At 43.9% G+C, this 15,886-nt stretch overlaps 1 protein-coding gene across 6 annotated transcripts in view; it reads right to left on the bottom strand.

The window, feature by feature from the left end:
* The window catches only part of DDX3X (DEAD-box helicase 3 X-linked), a 33,408-nt gene extending 19,495 nt beyond the window's left edge, over positions 1–13,913 (bottom strand). Inside the window, exons 1-8 of one of the 6 annotated variants that reach the window (XM_030576230.1) lie at positions 13,763–13,913; positions 11,431–11,485; positions 9,857–9,907; positions 6,918–6,977; positions 4,406–4,540; positions 2,029–2,152; positions 399–560; positions 208–307 (exon numbers count right to left, since the gene is read on the bottom strand). In XM_030576230.1, coding sequence (XP_030432090.1) covers positions 208–307; positions 399–560; positions 2,029–2,152; positions 4,406–4,540; positions 6,918–6,977; positions 9,857–9,907; positions 11,431–11,485; positions 13,763–13,807 — 732 coding nt within the window. In that variant the 5' untranslated portion in view covers positions 13,808–13,913. The remainder of the gene's footprint in view (positions 1–207; positions 308–398; positions 561–2,028; positions 2,153–4,405; positions 4,541–6,917; positions 6,978–9,856; positions 9,908–11,430; positions 11,486–13,762) is intronic. The other 5 variants (XM_030576240.1, XM_030576248.1, XM_030576255.1 and 2 more) reach the window with 5 other exon arrangements.
* Positions 13,914–15,886: the final 1,973 nt, after the last annotated feature.

Here is a 15,886-nt window from a genome sequence, read left to right as displayed (position 1 = left end):
TCATAGTTTGCTTACCAACTGTTCTGTCATGCTTTCTGATTCACTCAAGTATGGTGGATCCATTATATATCAGGAAGAAAAAAGTTGCTGGACATAGTTTAAGCACTAGAAGCACCAAATCTCAGATTCATCAGGTTTCTCTTGTAAGTTTACTTGGTATACAGCAACTGAAAATCTAGATTTGTTATTAAAAATGAATAAGCTTACACTTTCAATATGTGGAGGACAGTTGCTGCCTGTTGCCTCAACGGGAATGTCATCATATTTCTCAAAGTTAATGCCTGTATTGCCTCCGGAGAAGAGCTCTCTGAAAGGAGATGATAGAAGACATCCGTATTCTAGTAGTTAACCTAGATTTGATTGGCATGCAGATACCTAAATGAAGTTAAGTTACTCACTGTTCCAGACGATCACTTGGTGGAAGTGGTTTTGACCAGTCATCTTCATCTGACTTTTCAGACCAGCGACTATTTCCACCACGGTCAAATCTGCCAAAGCCACCCCTATCACCACGACTGCCAATACTATCATAGTCACCGCCTCTTCCACGATCCTCAAATCTAAACAAAAAACCTATTTTAAAATCTAGCTCAACAAGGGTGGTTGTCTGACATGCAAACTGAGGCCCATTATGTTTAACTGCATATTAATTCCACACATTAGGTAAAATATAAGTGTTTATTCCAAATCTGGAATCAAATTCAACAAAGCAGGGCCCTGCCCATTGAGCTGGTGTACATTACATATACTTTGTTCGGTTAGTGACTAATGTTTTAGGGGAAAAACAGTGCTGCTTCATACATTAACTGCTCAATTGTAAACTAGAGCGTGGATAAGCCTAATAATCCAAATAGGAAGCTAACTAGTTATAGGAGTTAACAGAATTTTTTAAAAATACTGTTACTTAGGAAGTTTTAAGTTGAGAGAAACTGACATTTACCTGTAGAATGGCAATTCATAATTCTCCCTTTTACATGTGTTTGAATTACAGGTTTTAGTGGACACCCATTCTAGAAAGGTGACAGTTTTGTACAAAAGGGAGGCACATGAAGCAATTCATTGACTACTTTATAGTAAAAATTCACAACTGGCAAGTTTTACTTGCTCCTATATTTTATTGCTAATACAAATGGAAGTTTTCTGAACAAGTACACTTGGCTCTTTGTCATGTCAATGACTGCATTATACAGGTAAGCTCCCCTTTGTAAAATGGGCTTTGGATAAAAGGTAGAAAAGAGTCCTTACCTGGGTTGTGTTTAGTTTTAGGCCTGGTAAACCATGTTTGAGAAAATTCAGGATACAGGACTAACGAGGCGAAAAAGGTCATTCTCACCACACTTGTGCATACAAACATGAGGTGTTTAGAACTGACCAAATAAAGGGAGAGAACCTGCAAGAGTCTTACCCAATTGTTTTATTAAATTCACTCAGATTTTGTTCTCAAGTACACTTTTGATGAGGAAAAAATGTTGAGAACATTCTAACTTCAATTTTGTCATTTTACATTAATCACTTGCTCCCAATAAACTAGTAAGGGTTCACCTGTGATGCAAGCATCCTATTGCCATTCCACAGAACTCCAAGGTCATTAGCTAGTCCAAAGACTCAAACCAATTCACTCAGTGTTTCTCAACCTTTGTGCCGGCAACCCCCTACCTTAAACTTGGTGTTTCAGCTGCCCTGCAGCATGGGGCTCCCAGAATCAGCTGCCTCATAGGGTTGAAACCACATAATTTAGTTTTGTGGGGCCCTAGGCAACTGCCCTGCTTCTTACCCGCTAATGCCAGCCCTGCTTATGACCCCTAGGTTGAGAAACACTGCTTTAAGTTATTTATAGTATTGCCTATTCTGAAAGACTAGTTTTCCAAGCAGGGTTCTCATTCTGCTGCCCCAAATTACTAAATAGCCCTGTTTCCACGTCATATGGAGAACTGAAGCTAGAGTGAAGCAAGATCATAGTTCTACCATAAAACTTTAGTGCTGATGTAACAGTTAGTTTTGCACTGCATGGAGCAAGAAGATACTAACCTTCCTCCTCTTGACCCATTCCCACGTTCACTAAAGAAGCTCGATTTTCCCCCACGGTCACTCCGAGCACCAAAGCTGCTGTATGCATCCTTGTCTCTACCAGAATTCCACCCACTGTCAAATCCTAGACATGGAAAGAAAAGGGTTACTTTTCTAGTCATAAGTCAGTAAGTCTCTGTTCAGGGTAACAAACCAATTTTAACAAGCAAAAGACTCAGTTCAATCTAAAGCTACCATGAAGGTGCACATGGGTTAGGAGCTAGCCAAAAGGTAAACTCCAACAGAGTGCATTCTCCCTACCCCCACACTTTATTATTACAGTGATTAGAACAGGAGATGGATTTCAGACACGTGGCTAGCTATACTCATGCAGTTAGTACTGTACAACTTTCCAATATTCTGTGAAACGACAGGTCAAGCAACATTTTAGAGTCCAACTATGCAGTTATTTAAATCTACACTACTTAACTACATAAAACAAGGACTTAGTACAAGGATAGCCAAACTGGCTTGTGAGCCACATGTGGCTCTTACCATTAAGTGCAGCTTTGAACACTTCCCCTTCTCTGCCCCCTGCCCCCCCACAAATTCTCCACCTACCAGACCTGGGGGAGAGGAAGCTTAGGACCTCTGCCTTGCAGCAGGGTGGGGGGGTTGGGACTTCTGTCCTTTGGGGGGGTGGGTCTTGGAGCTTCAGCCCTGTGGGGTGCACCTGCCAAGGCTTGGGGCTGTAGCAGGAGCAGGGCTGAAGCCCTGAGCCCTGTCAGGTGCATCCTTGGCTCTTTAACTTCTGAGACTGTCATATGCGGCTTGGAGGGTCAGTAAATGTGGCTACCCCAACTTAGTATAAAATAGTCTCAGCATGTTGTGCTCAACCAGAATTGCACCCTAACTGCTGCAATTAAAAACCCAATCTAAAGCACACTGAGCTCTAATTTACTAGTCTAATCATATTCTGGGAAGGAATGTCCATGGGCACTTAATGAAGCCACTTTTCACCATACTCCAGCCATAGTATCTCATTTCTTAGAATTTCATAGTACTCCAAATAATGACAAGACACCAATGACTGGCTCAATTGCTATGTTAGACTACATGGTTAAAAACTGAAACTATAGCAAACTGCTACCCGTGAAAAGTCTAACTTTGAAGCTGGAGAATCAAGCTGCTCCCCCTCCCCCTTCATAAATCTGAGCTCCAGCCTCCTTTGGCTGCTGAACAGAAGAACAAGTTTCTCCAACCCCTACAAGAAAAGCAGGCAAAACTCCCCAGCTCCCACCCAAAACTGAAGGGGTCACTACATCTGTGTAAGATTGTATCTTTGCATCCAGAAGTTCTGAAATTGATTATCCTGCTCTCGAAGGCTCATTCAAAAGAGACCCTACATGTTGCATAATATAGACTGTCCCTATCTTTCTCTGCTTACCTGTTTTGAGATGGGAAATGAAATACTAAGCCAAACTCCCCTTTCCTACAACCACACCAGGAGGGTTCAAAATGAGATACCAAAGATGGGACCACAAATGCTAAAGACAGATTTACATATGTATGGAGTCGTTATCACAAAACTTTAACTCTGTCCTTAGTTATATGTAATTTAGAGTGACTAAAAGCACTTCCTGACACTTGAATTGGTTTTGATTTGGGAAAAAAGTTTTAGGACCATATTTGCATTTTGGCAACCCAACCTGCAGTCTAACATGAAAACCCTTTATTAGCAAGGGACCTTAATGAATAGAGGAGTGCCTGTTTTAAGGCATACCTTACACACAAGCAACTCTAAAAAAAGTGATAGAGTACTCATTTTGTGGGTGCTTTCCAGGGGCAAAAGTTCAGAATCTGATGTTTTGATTACTCAAACTGAGCGAGAAGACTTGTTTGTAGTTACAGCACTGGACTGGGAACCAGGAAATCCGTTTTATTCCTTAAAGTATAGACTTCCTGTATGACCTTGGACGAGTCACTTTGGTTGCATTACTCGTTTTAGACTGTAGCAGACTCCCACCTTTCGTATTCTCCGTTTACAGTGTAAACTCTTCAAAAACAGACCTTCTATCCATGTATAATATAGCAGCAAACATAATGGCACCCCAATTTCAGTTAAGGCCTGTAAGCCCCATTTCTTGAATCCTGGTAGGTGAAGACAGGCAGCTCAGCACTAAACCAGTACCATGTGCACTAATAAGTCCAACTTCAGAAGCCACTAGCATTCATGTGCTATCTCAGTTCCACAGGCTACAAATTTAAACCAAACTGAAACTTTCTGGAGGAAAAACTGTTCTCTAGTTGTTACTATAGAGTAGTTATCTTCTCTCCACACCAAACTGCGGGAGTGCTGTTGGCTGAAAGGAACAAGTTTAACAGTCCCCTCGCCCACCTCTGTTGTCATGTCCAGATCCTCCTCTAGATCCAAACCCATTGCGATCACGATCATAGCCATTCATCCGGCTGTCTCGGTCATAGCCATTCATATAGCCATTACCTCCGCGACCAGAGTCCCAGTTGGGGGAATCTTTGGCAGAGAATAAAAAGTGAAACAATTAAGGAAAAAGTAACTCATGCCAGTGAGCAGTTTGCAAGCTCCATAGCACCAATCTGGAGGTGGTGTAACCTTTAGTGCCAGAATGCAAAAAGCTGCAGCAATACAGAATCCTTCCAAAGGCAGGGGATCCTTTTAGGTCCCTATCCTTAACTGGAGCTACAGACCATTTTATTGGGAAGGATCCATGGCAAGAACAGTTTCTCTAGTTTACTAAATAAACATTGTGAACAAACTGTTAACTCTTATGGAGAAGAGACTCCAAACTCAGTCAAAACCGAATCTGAGTTTGTTGAAAAGACTCCTCTGAAAGCTAGTTTAGTTAGATAGGTCAGATAGTGTTACTGAAACACCAAGAGTATCCTGTGCACTATGGTTATTGCTATACTATAAGTTGATGGAGCCTATTGCAAGAACTCTGGGTAGTTGAGAATAGCTCTAGTACTCCATATGAAGGTAACTGAAATAGCAATTGAGGAAGATTTAAGATTCTCCTCTCCAACCTTATCTGCTCCTTAGTTAAGGGATTAGAATAAACCAAGCCATCAGGCTTCCTTTAAGAGTCAGGAAAGCCAGATTTTAGTATGTTTTTCACTTGAAGACAGTTACACAGGATGAACTCCTAAGAATTTTGGACTATTGTGTAGTATACTGTGCCACATAAGCAAAGCCTGTTAGTCAGGCAAGCCTTACTAGCAATGCAGTATTGGAAGACAGATCATAGTAAGAACCGGTTTTAAGAAAGCAGAAGAGATGTGGTTAGCAATGAATCAATGACTGGGTCCAGAGAGTTAATGGCTGCATTTCTGGAGAGGTCTCAATTGCTATGTTAAGATTTCACTGGTACAGAAAGGAACAGATCCCAAGAGGTGAAGATTGATATCCTCATTTCATATAGGGAATGACCCAGCAAGATACAGGCACAGTGAATTAGTTTCAGCAAGGTTTAGATCTAGTGTCACCACACAAAGCTGTGCCTGTTTTAAAAGTCAGTCCAGCTTTCAGTTAAAGTAGCACAGCTTTGTTTCAACCAGGCCTTAGTAAAGGAGACATGCAGCCACTCAAAGACAAACATTTATACCAAGGCAGTCAACATCATAGTAGAGAAAGTAGTATTTAGAGTGAGTCTTCAGTCTGAGTGAACTGTAATCTTAAATTTGTGAAGGCAAACAGAACAGATTACAAGCTTAAGGAACAAACTGTGCCATTAACTAGCAACAACTAGGAGACAGTATTTTTAACTGTGAACTGCACTAGTGATGTAATAAAACATGGCAAGCAACGTACAAGATCTTACCAAGTGTCATTTATACCCAGGCAAATGTTCAAGTTAGACTGCACACACTTTCCTCTGCATGAGCAAGTGCAACTCAAATAAGCCAGTGGAAATCAATTTTAACTTTGAGACTCATTATGCATGATGATTTTTATCTGTTTCCAAATATGGAGAACTCTTAAACCATGGTGCAAATAGAACTGCAATGTTTGTTAGAAATAAAAGTCTGATGCAAGTTGACTTATCCTGCAAGTGTGTGTCGAGACCTTGGCTTTATAGCCATTTACTGGTAATCTTTGCCAAAGTCATTTTACTAGGCTTTCACCATAAGCGGAAGGGCAGCCTTTCATCCCCTCACGTCTACTGAGGCAATGTGGTCTGGCAGTAAAGTTCTAGAGAAAGCTATGCTAGAAGTTGTAATAGGGTATAGTGGTCAAAGGCCAGGCCAGGCGGGGGCAGGGGGAAGACAACAAACCCCAACCAACCTTGTTTTCAAACCAACTCTTCATCCATCTGGGGTGATTACACCATCCATGGTGATTAAATGCAGAATGCTACTGGCTCAGCTGATTAAGCTAAGAGCATACCTACCCTAAGGATAAGTCTATAAGGGTGCAATTTCTTACCAGTGTAGCCCCGTGGTACTACTGAAAAGCAAGAATTCATCCATACTCACGTCTTTCTACTGCTTTAGAGTTGGTATAAAAGATTACTTACTATTAACTATAGCCCATGAACAAATGGCCAGCATCAAAATGCTGTGTTTTGGAAGCTTGCTTGGATACCAGATCATGTACTTTCTTAATATAAGCTCACTATAAGATTCTACAGACCTAAGCTATATTTGACTACCTTAAAGTGTTACATAAAAACATTTTAAGCCAAGCAGCAGCTAGTAGACATATCTCCAGAACAGCTGAAATGCAGTCAGAAAGGATAATTGCCAATTTAAAACGGAAAAAATTGCAAACTCAAACATGGCTTGTTAGTTCATTGAGTCACTGCTGTATAGCCAGTTTCAACTCATGCTATAGAATAGCATAGTTATACATCAGCGCACTGATATTGACTTACAGCTTCTTGGTGGTGGCCCTGAATTGGAATAGTAGTTTTTCATGTAGCTACAGATATTTCCTGTCATAAAGAGAGCCATGAAAACTCCAGGGATATAGCAGAGTCAAAACCAAAAGGCTTAAAGAAAGTTCAAGACCGAATGTATTCTATACTTCCTCTAATCAGGCACAGTTCCATCAACCTGATCATCAAAGAGGCATTATAGAGAAGCTAAATGTACAGAGATGAAATTTAAGTGCCTAGTATAGTTACAAAAGAATGGGAAAAAAGATTTCCCTAGAGGACAGACAAAATTCTACAAGTTAAAGGATTTTGTTTTCTCCCAGTCATGCCATATAGAAAATGGTTGGCACATTCATGAGTCAGCTGAACAGTACAGCATCTCATTTCATCCAATAAGACTGAACAATGATTTAGCCAGTTAGTGAAATGTAAACCCTATTAAAGGAAGATTTACCATTGGTCCTTAAGTATCATCATCTTGGGCCAGCAAGCATTTGAATCCGTTCCACTCCAGAATTACTTGAACACTCTGCCAACTCTACCATTCAAGGAATTGGTAAATCAAAGGGTTCTACTGCAAGTGAAGCAAGATGGTCTCCATAGGCAGTTCAGAAAAGGATTAAATATATACCCACATTAGAAATAAGGCAAATAGAGAAGCAGCTCTCTTCTACCCCACAACATGGCCTTGGATCCACAGCACCAGGCTTCTCCCATCAGTAACTGCATCCTGAAGAGTCTTCCTCCAAAGAAATATGGTATAGAAGCTACTTTTTTTTATAATAATCTTGGAGGCAGACTAGAGCATTTCCCGCCATCTGTAGTAAGCTGAAGCAGTGGCATCCCCATAATCTCAGGGCTATGCCATAGGTAAGTAAATTTGGAAAGTTGTGGGCTAAAGGAAAAACACATCCATAAACAATGCCAATGCGATTTAGAATGAGTTACCATGCATTGAAAGGGGAAATATCAGCAGCACTTCGGCTCTTCCTGTAGATGAGCAGTTAGTGAGGTTTGGAACTTCACTCTACCAGGTCTGGCCCATTCTATCACTTATTATTCCATTATTTGTATGCAATATTTTCAATTTAAACATGAACTAAATTCTTTCCCAGACCCTTCTTAAGCTGCAAAGGCTCTCTATACATTCCAGCATGTTCAACTAAAACAGGCTGACATTGTGCTGCTTTAGGCAATACCTACCTAAGGGAAAAAAAGGTGTATTTTAATGTTAAGATAAGGCTAGTTATAGTATGGAGGGGTATGCTTCAACAGCCACAAACCTGGAGATGAACAAGTGCTTTGCTCAACAGTTTTAATATTGAATTTTTAGAAGTGCCTGCAAGCAGAATAAGTTTATGGTTTGTGCTAAATGGCTCCAGAAGTACTAGGCTGAAAAGGTCAAATTAGTTTCCATTTCAGTATCTCCAAATATCAATTGGTGCCATTATCCCAGGAATACTAGTGTTTTAGACTAGATCTTATGTTAAGTGAATTAATACAGGGGTCTCAATTAAGAGTTCATTAAGTAGATAAAAATTGCGAAATAGTTACATTAATTCAAAGATGCTTTATGTGCTTTAACTAGTCAAGATTTAATAAAATCTATTTTAAGGCATACTCTTAAAATTAAAGAGTAACAGAATACACAGAAGCGGTTTCTTGGATTACAGTGGTGGTTTTGCTAAATTTAGAAAACTATTTGATTCAAGCTAGTCAGTCTTCTTTCCACTAGCAAGTTGCATTAATTAATGTAACAGCTGATTGACACTTTTCAGTAATACCCATTGCCATGTACTGTAGTTTTAGCTGCCCAAGTCTAACTATTGGGCTGTCATTTTTGACAAGGGATTGTGCCATGTTTGTTCCACCCATTCAGTGCATATCATGTCCGCACACTCCTGCAACAGTGTGCTAATACCACTCACTGAGCTGTCTGAAGGCCTTACCTCTTTCAGACTCACTAAGAGGGAAAAGGAAGGAATTAAGGATTCCCCCTCCTGTGTATTACATTTCTACCCTCCCTCCCAAACTGAACTGTCCATAGACCAGGTAAAGATCAGACAGCTCCATTTTATCTGATGTAAGACTCATGATTTTATTCTAAAGTAAGCAGCCCCCTCATAACCTATATATAAACCACACAGTTTCTCATATATTACATGTTTCCCTATGGCAGCAGGAAACACATTTGCAGTTTTGGGCCACAGGAAAAGGACATGGGTACTGGTTATATTGCACTGCTGCTACTGCCTATGGATTATTCTTTTTATAAAATAAAAAAAAAGACATTACACAGAATCTTAACTGAAGTGTACCAGAATCATTTTTACTACTCAATGCCAGCCAGCAACAGTATGAATGTTATCAATCTCCAGTGTAGGGTATTGAGGCATGCCTCCTATCCATAGGAAAATGGATCCAGACTGTATACTTCCTCAGAAGTGAAGTTAAACTAATTTTTGGAGATATCACACTGCACTCAAGAGATCCTCACACTAGCACCAATGAGTGATTAGAACAGATATGGCTGACCCCAGATCACAACGAAACAATCATTTATTTAAGGTTAAGAGTCCATCTTGCTTCAACACTGTCATTTGATTATGACCTATGCAACCTGGAAGCTGATATAGTCTCAGGCTTGGTAGACACATCCTGCAATATAATCAAGTGACAGTTCAACTACAGCCAAAGACAAATTTAGTGTATCACTAGCTTAAACAGCCAATGAAAGCCAAGGACTTTTATGACTATGTAAAGAAAAATCTAGCAGTATGTATAGTCTCATTTACACTATGAAGTAGTCTAAAATGTCAAAAATCAAATGCATCTCTTACTATGAGATAATTCAAGCATGACTGGTGCTTGCAGTTGTCCTTTACTGTATATTAGCATGAAGTAATGCCAACACATTAACAAAACAAAAAACATACCCTGTTTTGAAGGTTCTCTATTCCGTAAATGAGGAGGAATGTATCGACCTTCTAAAAAGAAAAAACAAACACTAGTTAGTTTTGTTACAGAACCACATACAAATGTATAAGTAGCAACATCTGTTAAAAATCTGTCTTCACCACCAAAAGTGTCTTTATTCTGAGCAAGATCTGGTTCAACTACCTGCCTCTCAGGGGACTCTTCATGCAAATACAGCATCCCAATTAAGGCCCACAGAATCTGCCTCAATTCTAGAGGCTTCAAGAGGAGCCCAAGACAGTGCAGTTATGACACAGACATACATGCTGTACACTGTTTCACAAGAAAGTGTTTGTCCACCTCTTCTATTCAACACAAAAGTGCTGTTTGGCCTCAGTCATCTATGTGCTTTATGCCTCCATAGCAGAGAACTGGTTGGTTCTCCAGTTTTCCTTGATCAGTGGAGTTTAGCACCATTTTGGAGAGCTAGATTTGACCCAAACCCTCTGACTTTCAACTTCTGAGTCCAAGGGTAGAGCTCAGTTTTAGCATGTCGACACTTCAGGAAGTCCTGACCTTACACAATAACATTTTAGAGGACTTTCCGTAGTATATCCATTGAAATGCTTCTTGCTGGGCCTCCCCAATAGTGACCTTTCAGAAATGACATCTTGTTCCATCTCTTTAGGGAATATTGTTTTTTTGGTGGGCTTCAGTATAGTATAGTAAGATACTCTACTTACCACCCAAGGATGCTCTCTACATAGCACTCCTAGTTTTAAGGAGCAAAGAAATTGATGCCACACAGCTTCGGCACTGCCTATAACACTACTTGAGCAACATCAGTCCCATACAGATACTTTCAGGAGATGCTGAGCTCTCTAAATATCTGAAGACAATCCACCATCCCCTTTCAGAGCATTACTAGAAGCAAAATGATCACTCCTTTACTCCAAATTTCACTATCTCAGCAGAAGACTACACCAAGATACCCTTGCTTCAAGTGAAATTCTTATAAAAGAATCAAATTTGAAATTCATACTATCAAAAGGAAGATTCCCCAACTGACACTACCTATATGAGGGCCTCAGTCCTGTGCTGCAGTAAAGAGCCTCCCAGAAATGTGATTTCCATATGCCGGAAGAAGCAATTCATATCTTCAACCACTATGAAAAGATGCCTACTGGGGCGGTTTGTCTTGCATAGGCAACTAAATCTGAGTTGAAGGGGCCCCCTCATGCAGCTTAGCTTCTAACTAAATGCCTGCTTCAAAGACTTACCTGGTGGGGAAGACCAGAACTAGTCTCAAACTTGGAGACCAGCTTCTATCAAGTTAAATCCTGAAGGATCTGAATAAGTTTTCCCTTTAAACAGGGAAGGAGTATTAACCCATACTACTCTACTCACTGATTCAATACATCCCCCCACCCCGTCCAATAGTCAACCCCTTTAGTTTCCCCCCCCCCTTACATTAAGTCATTTTTAAATTAAGGCCCAGAAGTGAGTGATGTTTTTCAAAGCTGTACAAAACAAGCAACAGCTATATATCTGGATATAGCCAAAAGAGAACAGGTATATCGAATTATATACTTACTTGCTGTGCTTCCACCACTCTGAGAGTCTGAGGAATTCAGGTCTAGACCAGCAAACTACAAAAAAAAATATAGCATTCATGTAGTTTGTATTAACACATTGCCATCGACTCATATCATGCATGGCCTTAGACACAGCCCAGTGACAATTCAATTTTTGAATGCTTTTATGCTCAAATGAATGTGCACCACATTCAATGGCTGCTTGGTAACCAGAACCTACCTCTCAGCACTTGCAATTCAATAGTTAAGATAATCAAATCAAGAACTCTAGTCATTTCCCTCTTACGCTACTAAATTTTCTTTAGGACCATAGAAACACTTTAGAAAAATGGTGCAAAGATGATCATACTGCTTATAGAAAGCAAGGTTCCCAATACACAATTTTAAAAAGCATGGTTGTTCCAGAAGTGGAAAGAGTATAGAACAACAGTCTTCAGACAAAGTTTGATTTTTGTGTAGTCACATAAGATGCCTGTCTTCCTTTTACTAAAAAAGCAGTATGGGGGTGGGAACCCACTGCTTTAGTAACACTTGCTAAGTGACTATATGGTGTAAAATCTAGGCCTTAAGGTGTTTTTTTTAATGATAAAAAGCCAGTAAGTTGAATTGAAAGATTCAAATATATTCAGTGAGTATGCAGCTTTCGATAATGGTACATCATTACATATGTTAATTTAGATATTAATCTGCCAGTATTTGTAGCTTCAATTTCACCTATATTAACACAGAGACAACAAAACCTTGTTATGATTACAACGCAGGCGGTCATTTGCCAATAGTTGGCACAACTCCAGATTCAACTTGGAGTGGGGTTAGGTAGCCTACTAGTTGTACAAACCAACTACCATTTATAAAAAATTCTAGGGAATTACAGGACTAAGATTTTCTTGGAAAGGCTGAAGTGCCTCACAAACATGTCTACAAGTGGTCTCTGAAACTATGATTGTGTAAGATGATGGTTTTTGGCAGTGTGCCATCAACACTTAAATACAAAAACCTAAGCGGAAGAAACCTTCCGTGTGCACACTGTTCTTGCTGTCAACACTAACTTGTATAAGGGGGTGGGGGGACGTTTCTATTTAGGTAACAAATGCTCAACTCCCACTTGAACAAAATTTGCTAAGTTTTGCATTCCTATGAACACGAAGTACACAGCATATGCGCTGTTCGTTTCAGAGCCATGGTGTTTAGACTTGCTGCCTACTGACACCACTGTTGTGACAAGCAAGTGTCATTGCAATTCTGGGGAACGGGTCGGGGGAGAAGGTAACCAAGCGCAGATTTCTGTCCGATTCGAAGTCTCAATTGTATCCTTAACACAGCCTGCCATTTTAGGCTAATAATTATTGACAGGGGAGAGGGGAGTCGCTGCAGCCGCTGTCCTGGCATTTCCTCTCGAAGTAGGTCAGACAGCCGGTCCCCGCTCCGAGGAAACACGTGACCGGTCGCTGGATTTAGCGGAGCGGCTGTTCCCCGCAGCAGCTGAAATCTCAGCCCGCAGCGCCTGCTGCAGCGCCGCACTGAGATGGCTGCCGCAGTGGTAAATGCCGGGGGGAGGGGAGCGGGTTCCCCGTCACAGCGCCGCCCAGCGAGGGCCGGACTCGGGGTAATGGGCGAGCGCGCGGCGCGAAAAGGCAGGACTCAGCTCCCCAGGCTACTTGCGCCGCTCAGGCACGTGGCCAGAGTCCCCAGCCCACCGCACCCCACGGATACGGGACACCGGGCTTCCCCTAGCGCCTCGTTAGATGCGGCCGCCAGAGTCTCCGCCCGCCAGGAGGCAGCGCGAAGCCGGGTCCGCCCGCGACACTCGCCGGCAGCGTGTAAGCTACGTTCCGGCTCAGCTGCGTCACTGCGGCCCAGGCAGGCAGGAGCGAGCGCGAGAACAAAGGAGTCTCCCCCCCCCCGTCCCGGAGCGCGCGAGACAAAGGCCCGGCCCAGCCCGCCGCCTGCCTCCGTCACACGCACAATGGCCGCCATTGTCCCCGCAGCCGTTCCCCGCAGCCGCCGCCAGGGGTCCCGGGCCTCACACAAAAGCCGGGCTCGGGGCCTGCTCGCCAGGCCGCAGCGACACGCGCAGCCCGGCGGCCAGGAGAAACATCCACCCCTCGCCCGGGGCCTGCGATCGAGACCAACCCGGCGATTAGTCGCGCCACAACGGAAGCTGCGCAACAATTAAATGCGCAAAAAGCCGGCGGGCGAGGGGGTTACACGGGGGAAAAGATCGTGACACCCTCATTGAGAACTGATCCCGCGCCCGCAGGATTCGCCACAATCGTGACTCGATGCTGCCCCCCCCCCATCGATTATCTCGCGGCCCCGGCGGCCCCTCACCTGCTGGTCTAGACTGAGGGCATTTTCCACCGCCACATGACTCATAACGAGAGATCGTCTCGGGAGGTCGCGCTCCGCGTCTAGAGAGTCGGATTCGCCGGGTCTCGAACTCGCCGCTGCTGCCGCTTGTTCACCTCGAATCGTTTCGCTTCTCTAACTGAAACCCCCCCGGCTCGGCCCGGCCCTTATATATCCCCGCCCCCTCCCTGCCAGCGCGCTGACTTCAGCACGCAAACTACGCCCCCTCCCGGCTCGATCCCTTCCCCCACCCGTGCAGCAAGGATCTCGCGAGAGAACCTGCAGTTGTGTATTAAGGGAGGGGAGGAATCCAGGACTATCGCGAGATCTCCGTGGGCTCGTCCCCTCGGTTTTCGACGGGTGAGGCTCCAGAGGCGTCGCGCGAGATCTCCTACCATGGGCTTCTATGACTGCAAGTGGAGCCGCTCGGCTTTCCTGGAGGATACCGCGAGATCTCCCCCTGGTTGCCTCCAGCCACCTCCGGATTCTAGGAGAAAAAGTTCCCGAAGTCTCGCGGGATATTGTTGCTCTCTCCCCTCCGCTCGACTCAGAGCTCGCGAGAACGCTCAGTCAGTCTTTGTTTCGCGCGGGTACGGAACGTTCTCTCCAGAAAGAGCCGGAATCTAGGTCACGTGGGCGGCCTGCGCGGGCCCGCCGCCATGTTATGAGCTTCGCCGCCGGCGCTGCGCAGAGTATAGTGGGGCGCGGCCCGACCCCGTGCGAGCAGCGGTGGGTGCGGGCGAGAAACTGCTTGTGTAACCGGGGCGCGGCGTGATCCGCCCGGACCGAGTGTGACCTAGAGCGGGAGCCCAGGCAACGGGGGGGTGACCCCTCCCCGCGGGTTGGTGCCTCGTGGGCGCTCCCCGCACGGCGCAGGCCGGCCTGCCCTTGCCGCCCCCAGTGTCACTGTTTCTTCCCGTTCCGGAAGATCCAGCGTTGGGTCCCCCCCCGTCCCCAAATCATCTGGGCTCGGCGGGATCCGGGCAGCCGCCTCTGCTCCGGCCTTGGCTGCGCATCCTGCCTCTTTGCTGCTGCCGCCATCGTCTGCCTAGCACGTGGCACTGAACCTGGCACCTCTTGTTGCCTCCATTTCCCCCTTTAGCGTCCCAGAGGGGCTGCAGCTCCAGGCGCACCTACCCCAGCCAGTCTGTGCCAGCAGGTACCAAGACGGATGGTCTACACTGAACTGCACCATATGTTTATTGAGACAGCACTCTATCCATCGGATCTATTGTTTTGCAGCAATATCAGCTATTAATTTTGGTTTGGCAGTGATGGTAGCCTTGTCTCACCTGCTTCTGCCACAAAGGGAGAGGAGATAGCTCAGTGGGTTGAGCATCAGCCTGCTAAATCCAGGGTTGTGAGTTCAATCTTTGAAGGGCTGTTTAGGGAATGGGTAAAAATCTGCCTGGGGGATTGGTCCTGCTTTGACAGGGGTTTTAGTCTAGATGACCTCATGAGGTTCTTTTCAACTCTGACATTCTGCAATAAGCAGTGTTCCCATCAAAATCCATAATGCTACCACCTTATTCTCAAGATTCAGCTGTGTTATGATGTCTGCAACACACTGTTGGCTGGGCAGGCAAACAACTAGTTCTTGTTTATTATGCAAGAGCATGATTGTGTGCAGAAAGTGCAGTAACAGTAAAACAAACTTATGTTTCATCCACCTGCTGTATCATTACAAACCTTGGATCTGGTCCTGTAGATATTAGTAATGTCAGTCACTTGAGTAGTCCCATCAAGGTCAGTTAGACTACTCATTTGTAGGTCAGAGCTCTCAGTTAAAAGTTATCTGGGTCAGGAATTGCACTTTTACTACATACTTGTATAGGACTTAACACAACTGGGCACTGATCATGGCCTCTAGGGCTCAGATCCACAAAAGCAATTAGGCTCTTAAGTCCAAAAGTTTGGTACTACCAAGTTCCTCAAAAGCTGCTCAGCTGCTGCGTAACATCCCATGGCCCCTAACTTTTTGCTGTAAAGAAGAGGTCCTCATACTGGGTGGCACAGAATGTATGGGGGGAAAGGGGGCATCAGAAGCTTTATGGGGGGAAAATTGCACATGTTCAGAGCTAGGTGGCTGGAGAGCAGTGGCTGCTG

The sequence above is a fragment of the Gopherus evgoodei genome, chromosome 1 (assembly GCF_007399415.2).
Source record: "Gopherus evgoodei ecotype Sinaloan lineage chromosome 1, rGopEvg1_v1.p, whole genome shotgun sequence".
In the NCBI taxonomy this organism is placed as follows: Eukaryota; Metazoa; Chordata; order Testudines; family Testudinidae; genus Gopherus; species Gopherus evgoodei.
The sequence above is the reverse complement of the archived record's forward strand: the minus strand, read 5'-3'. Positions and strand labels throughout refer to the sequence as shown.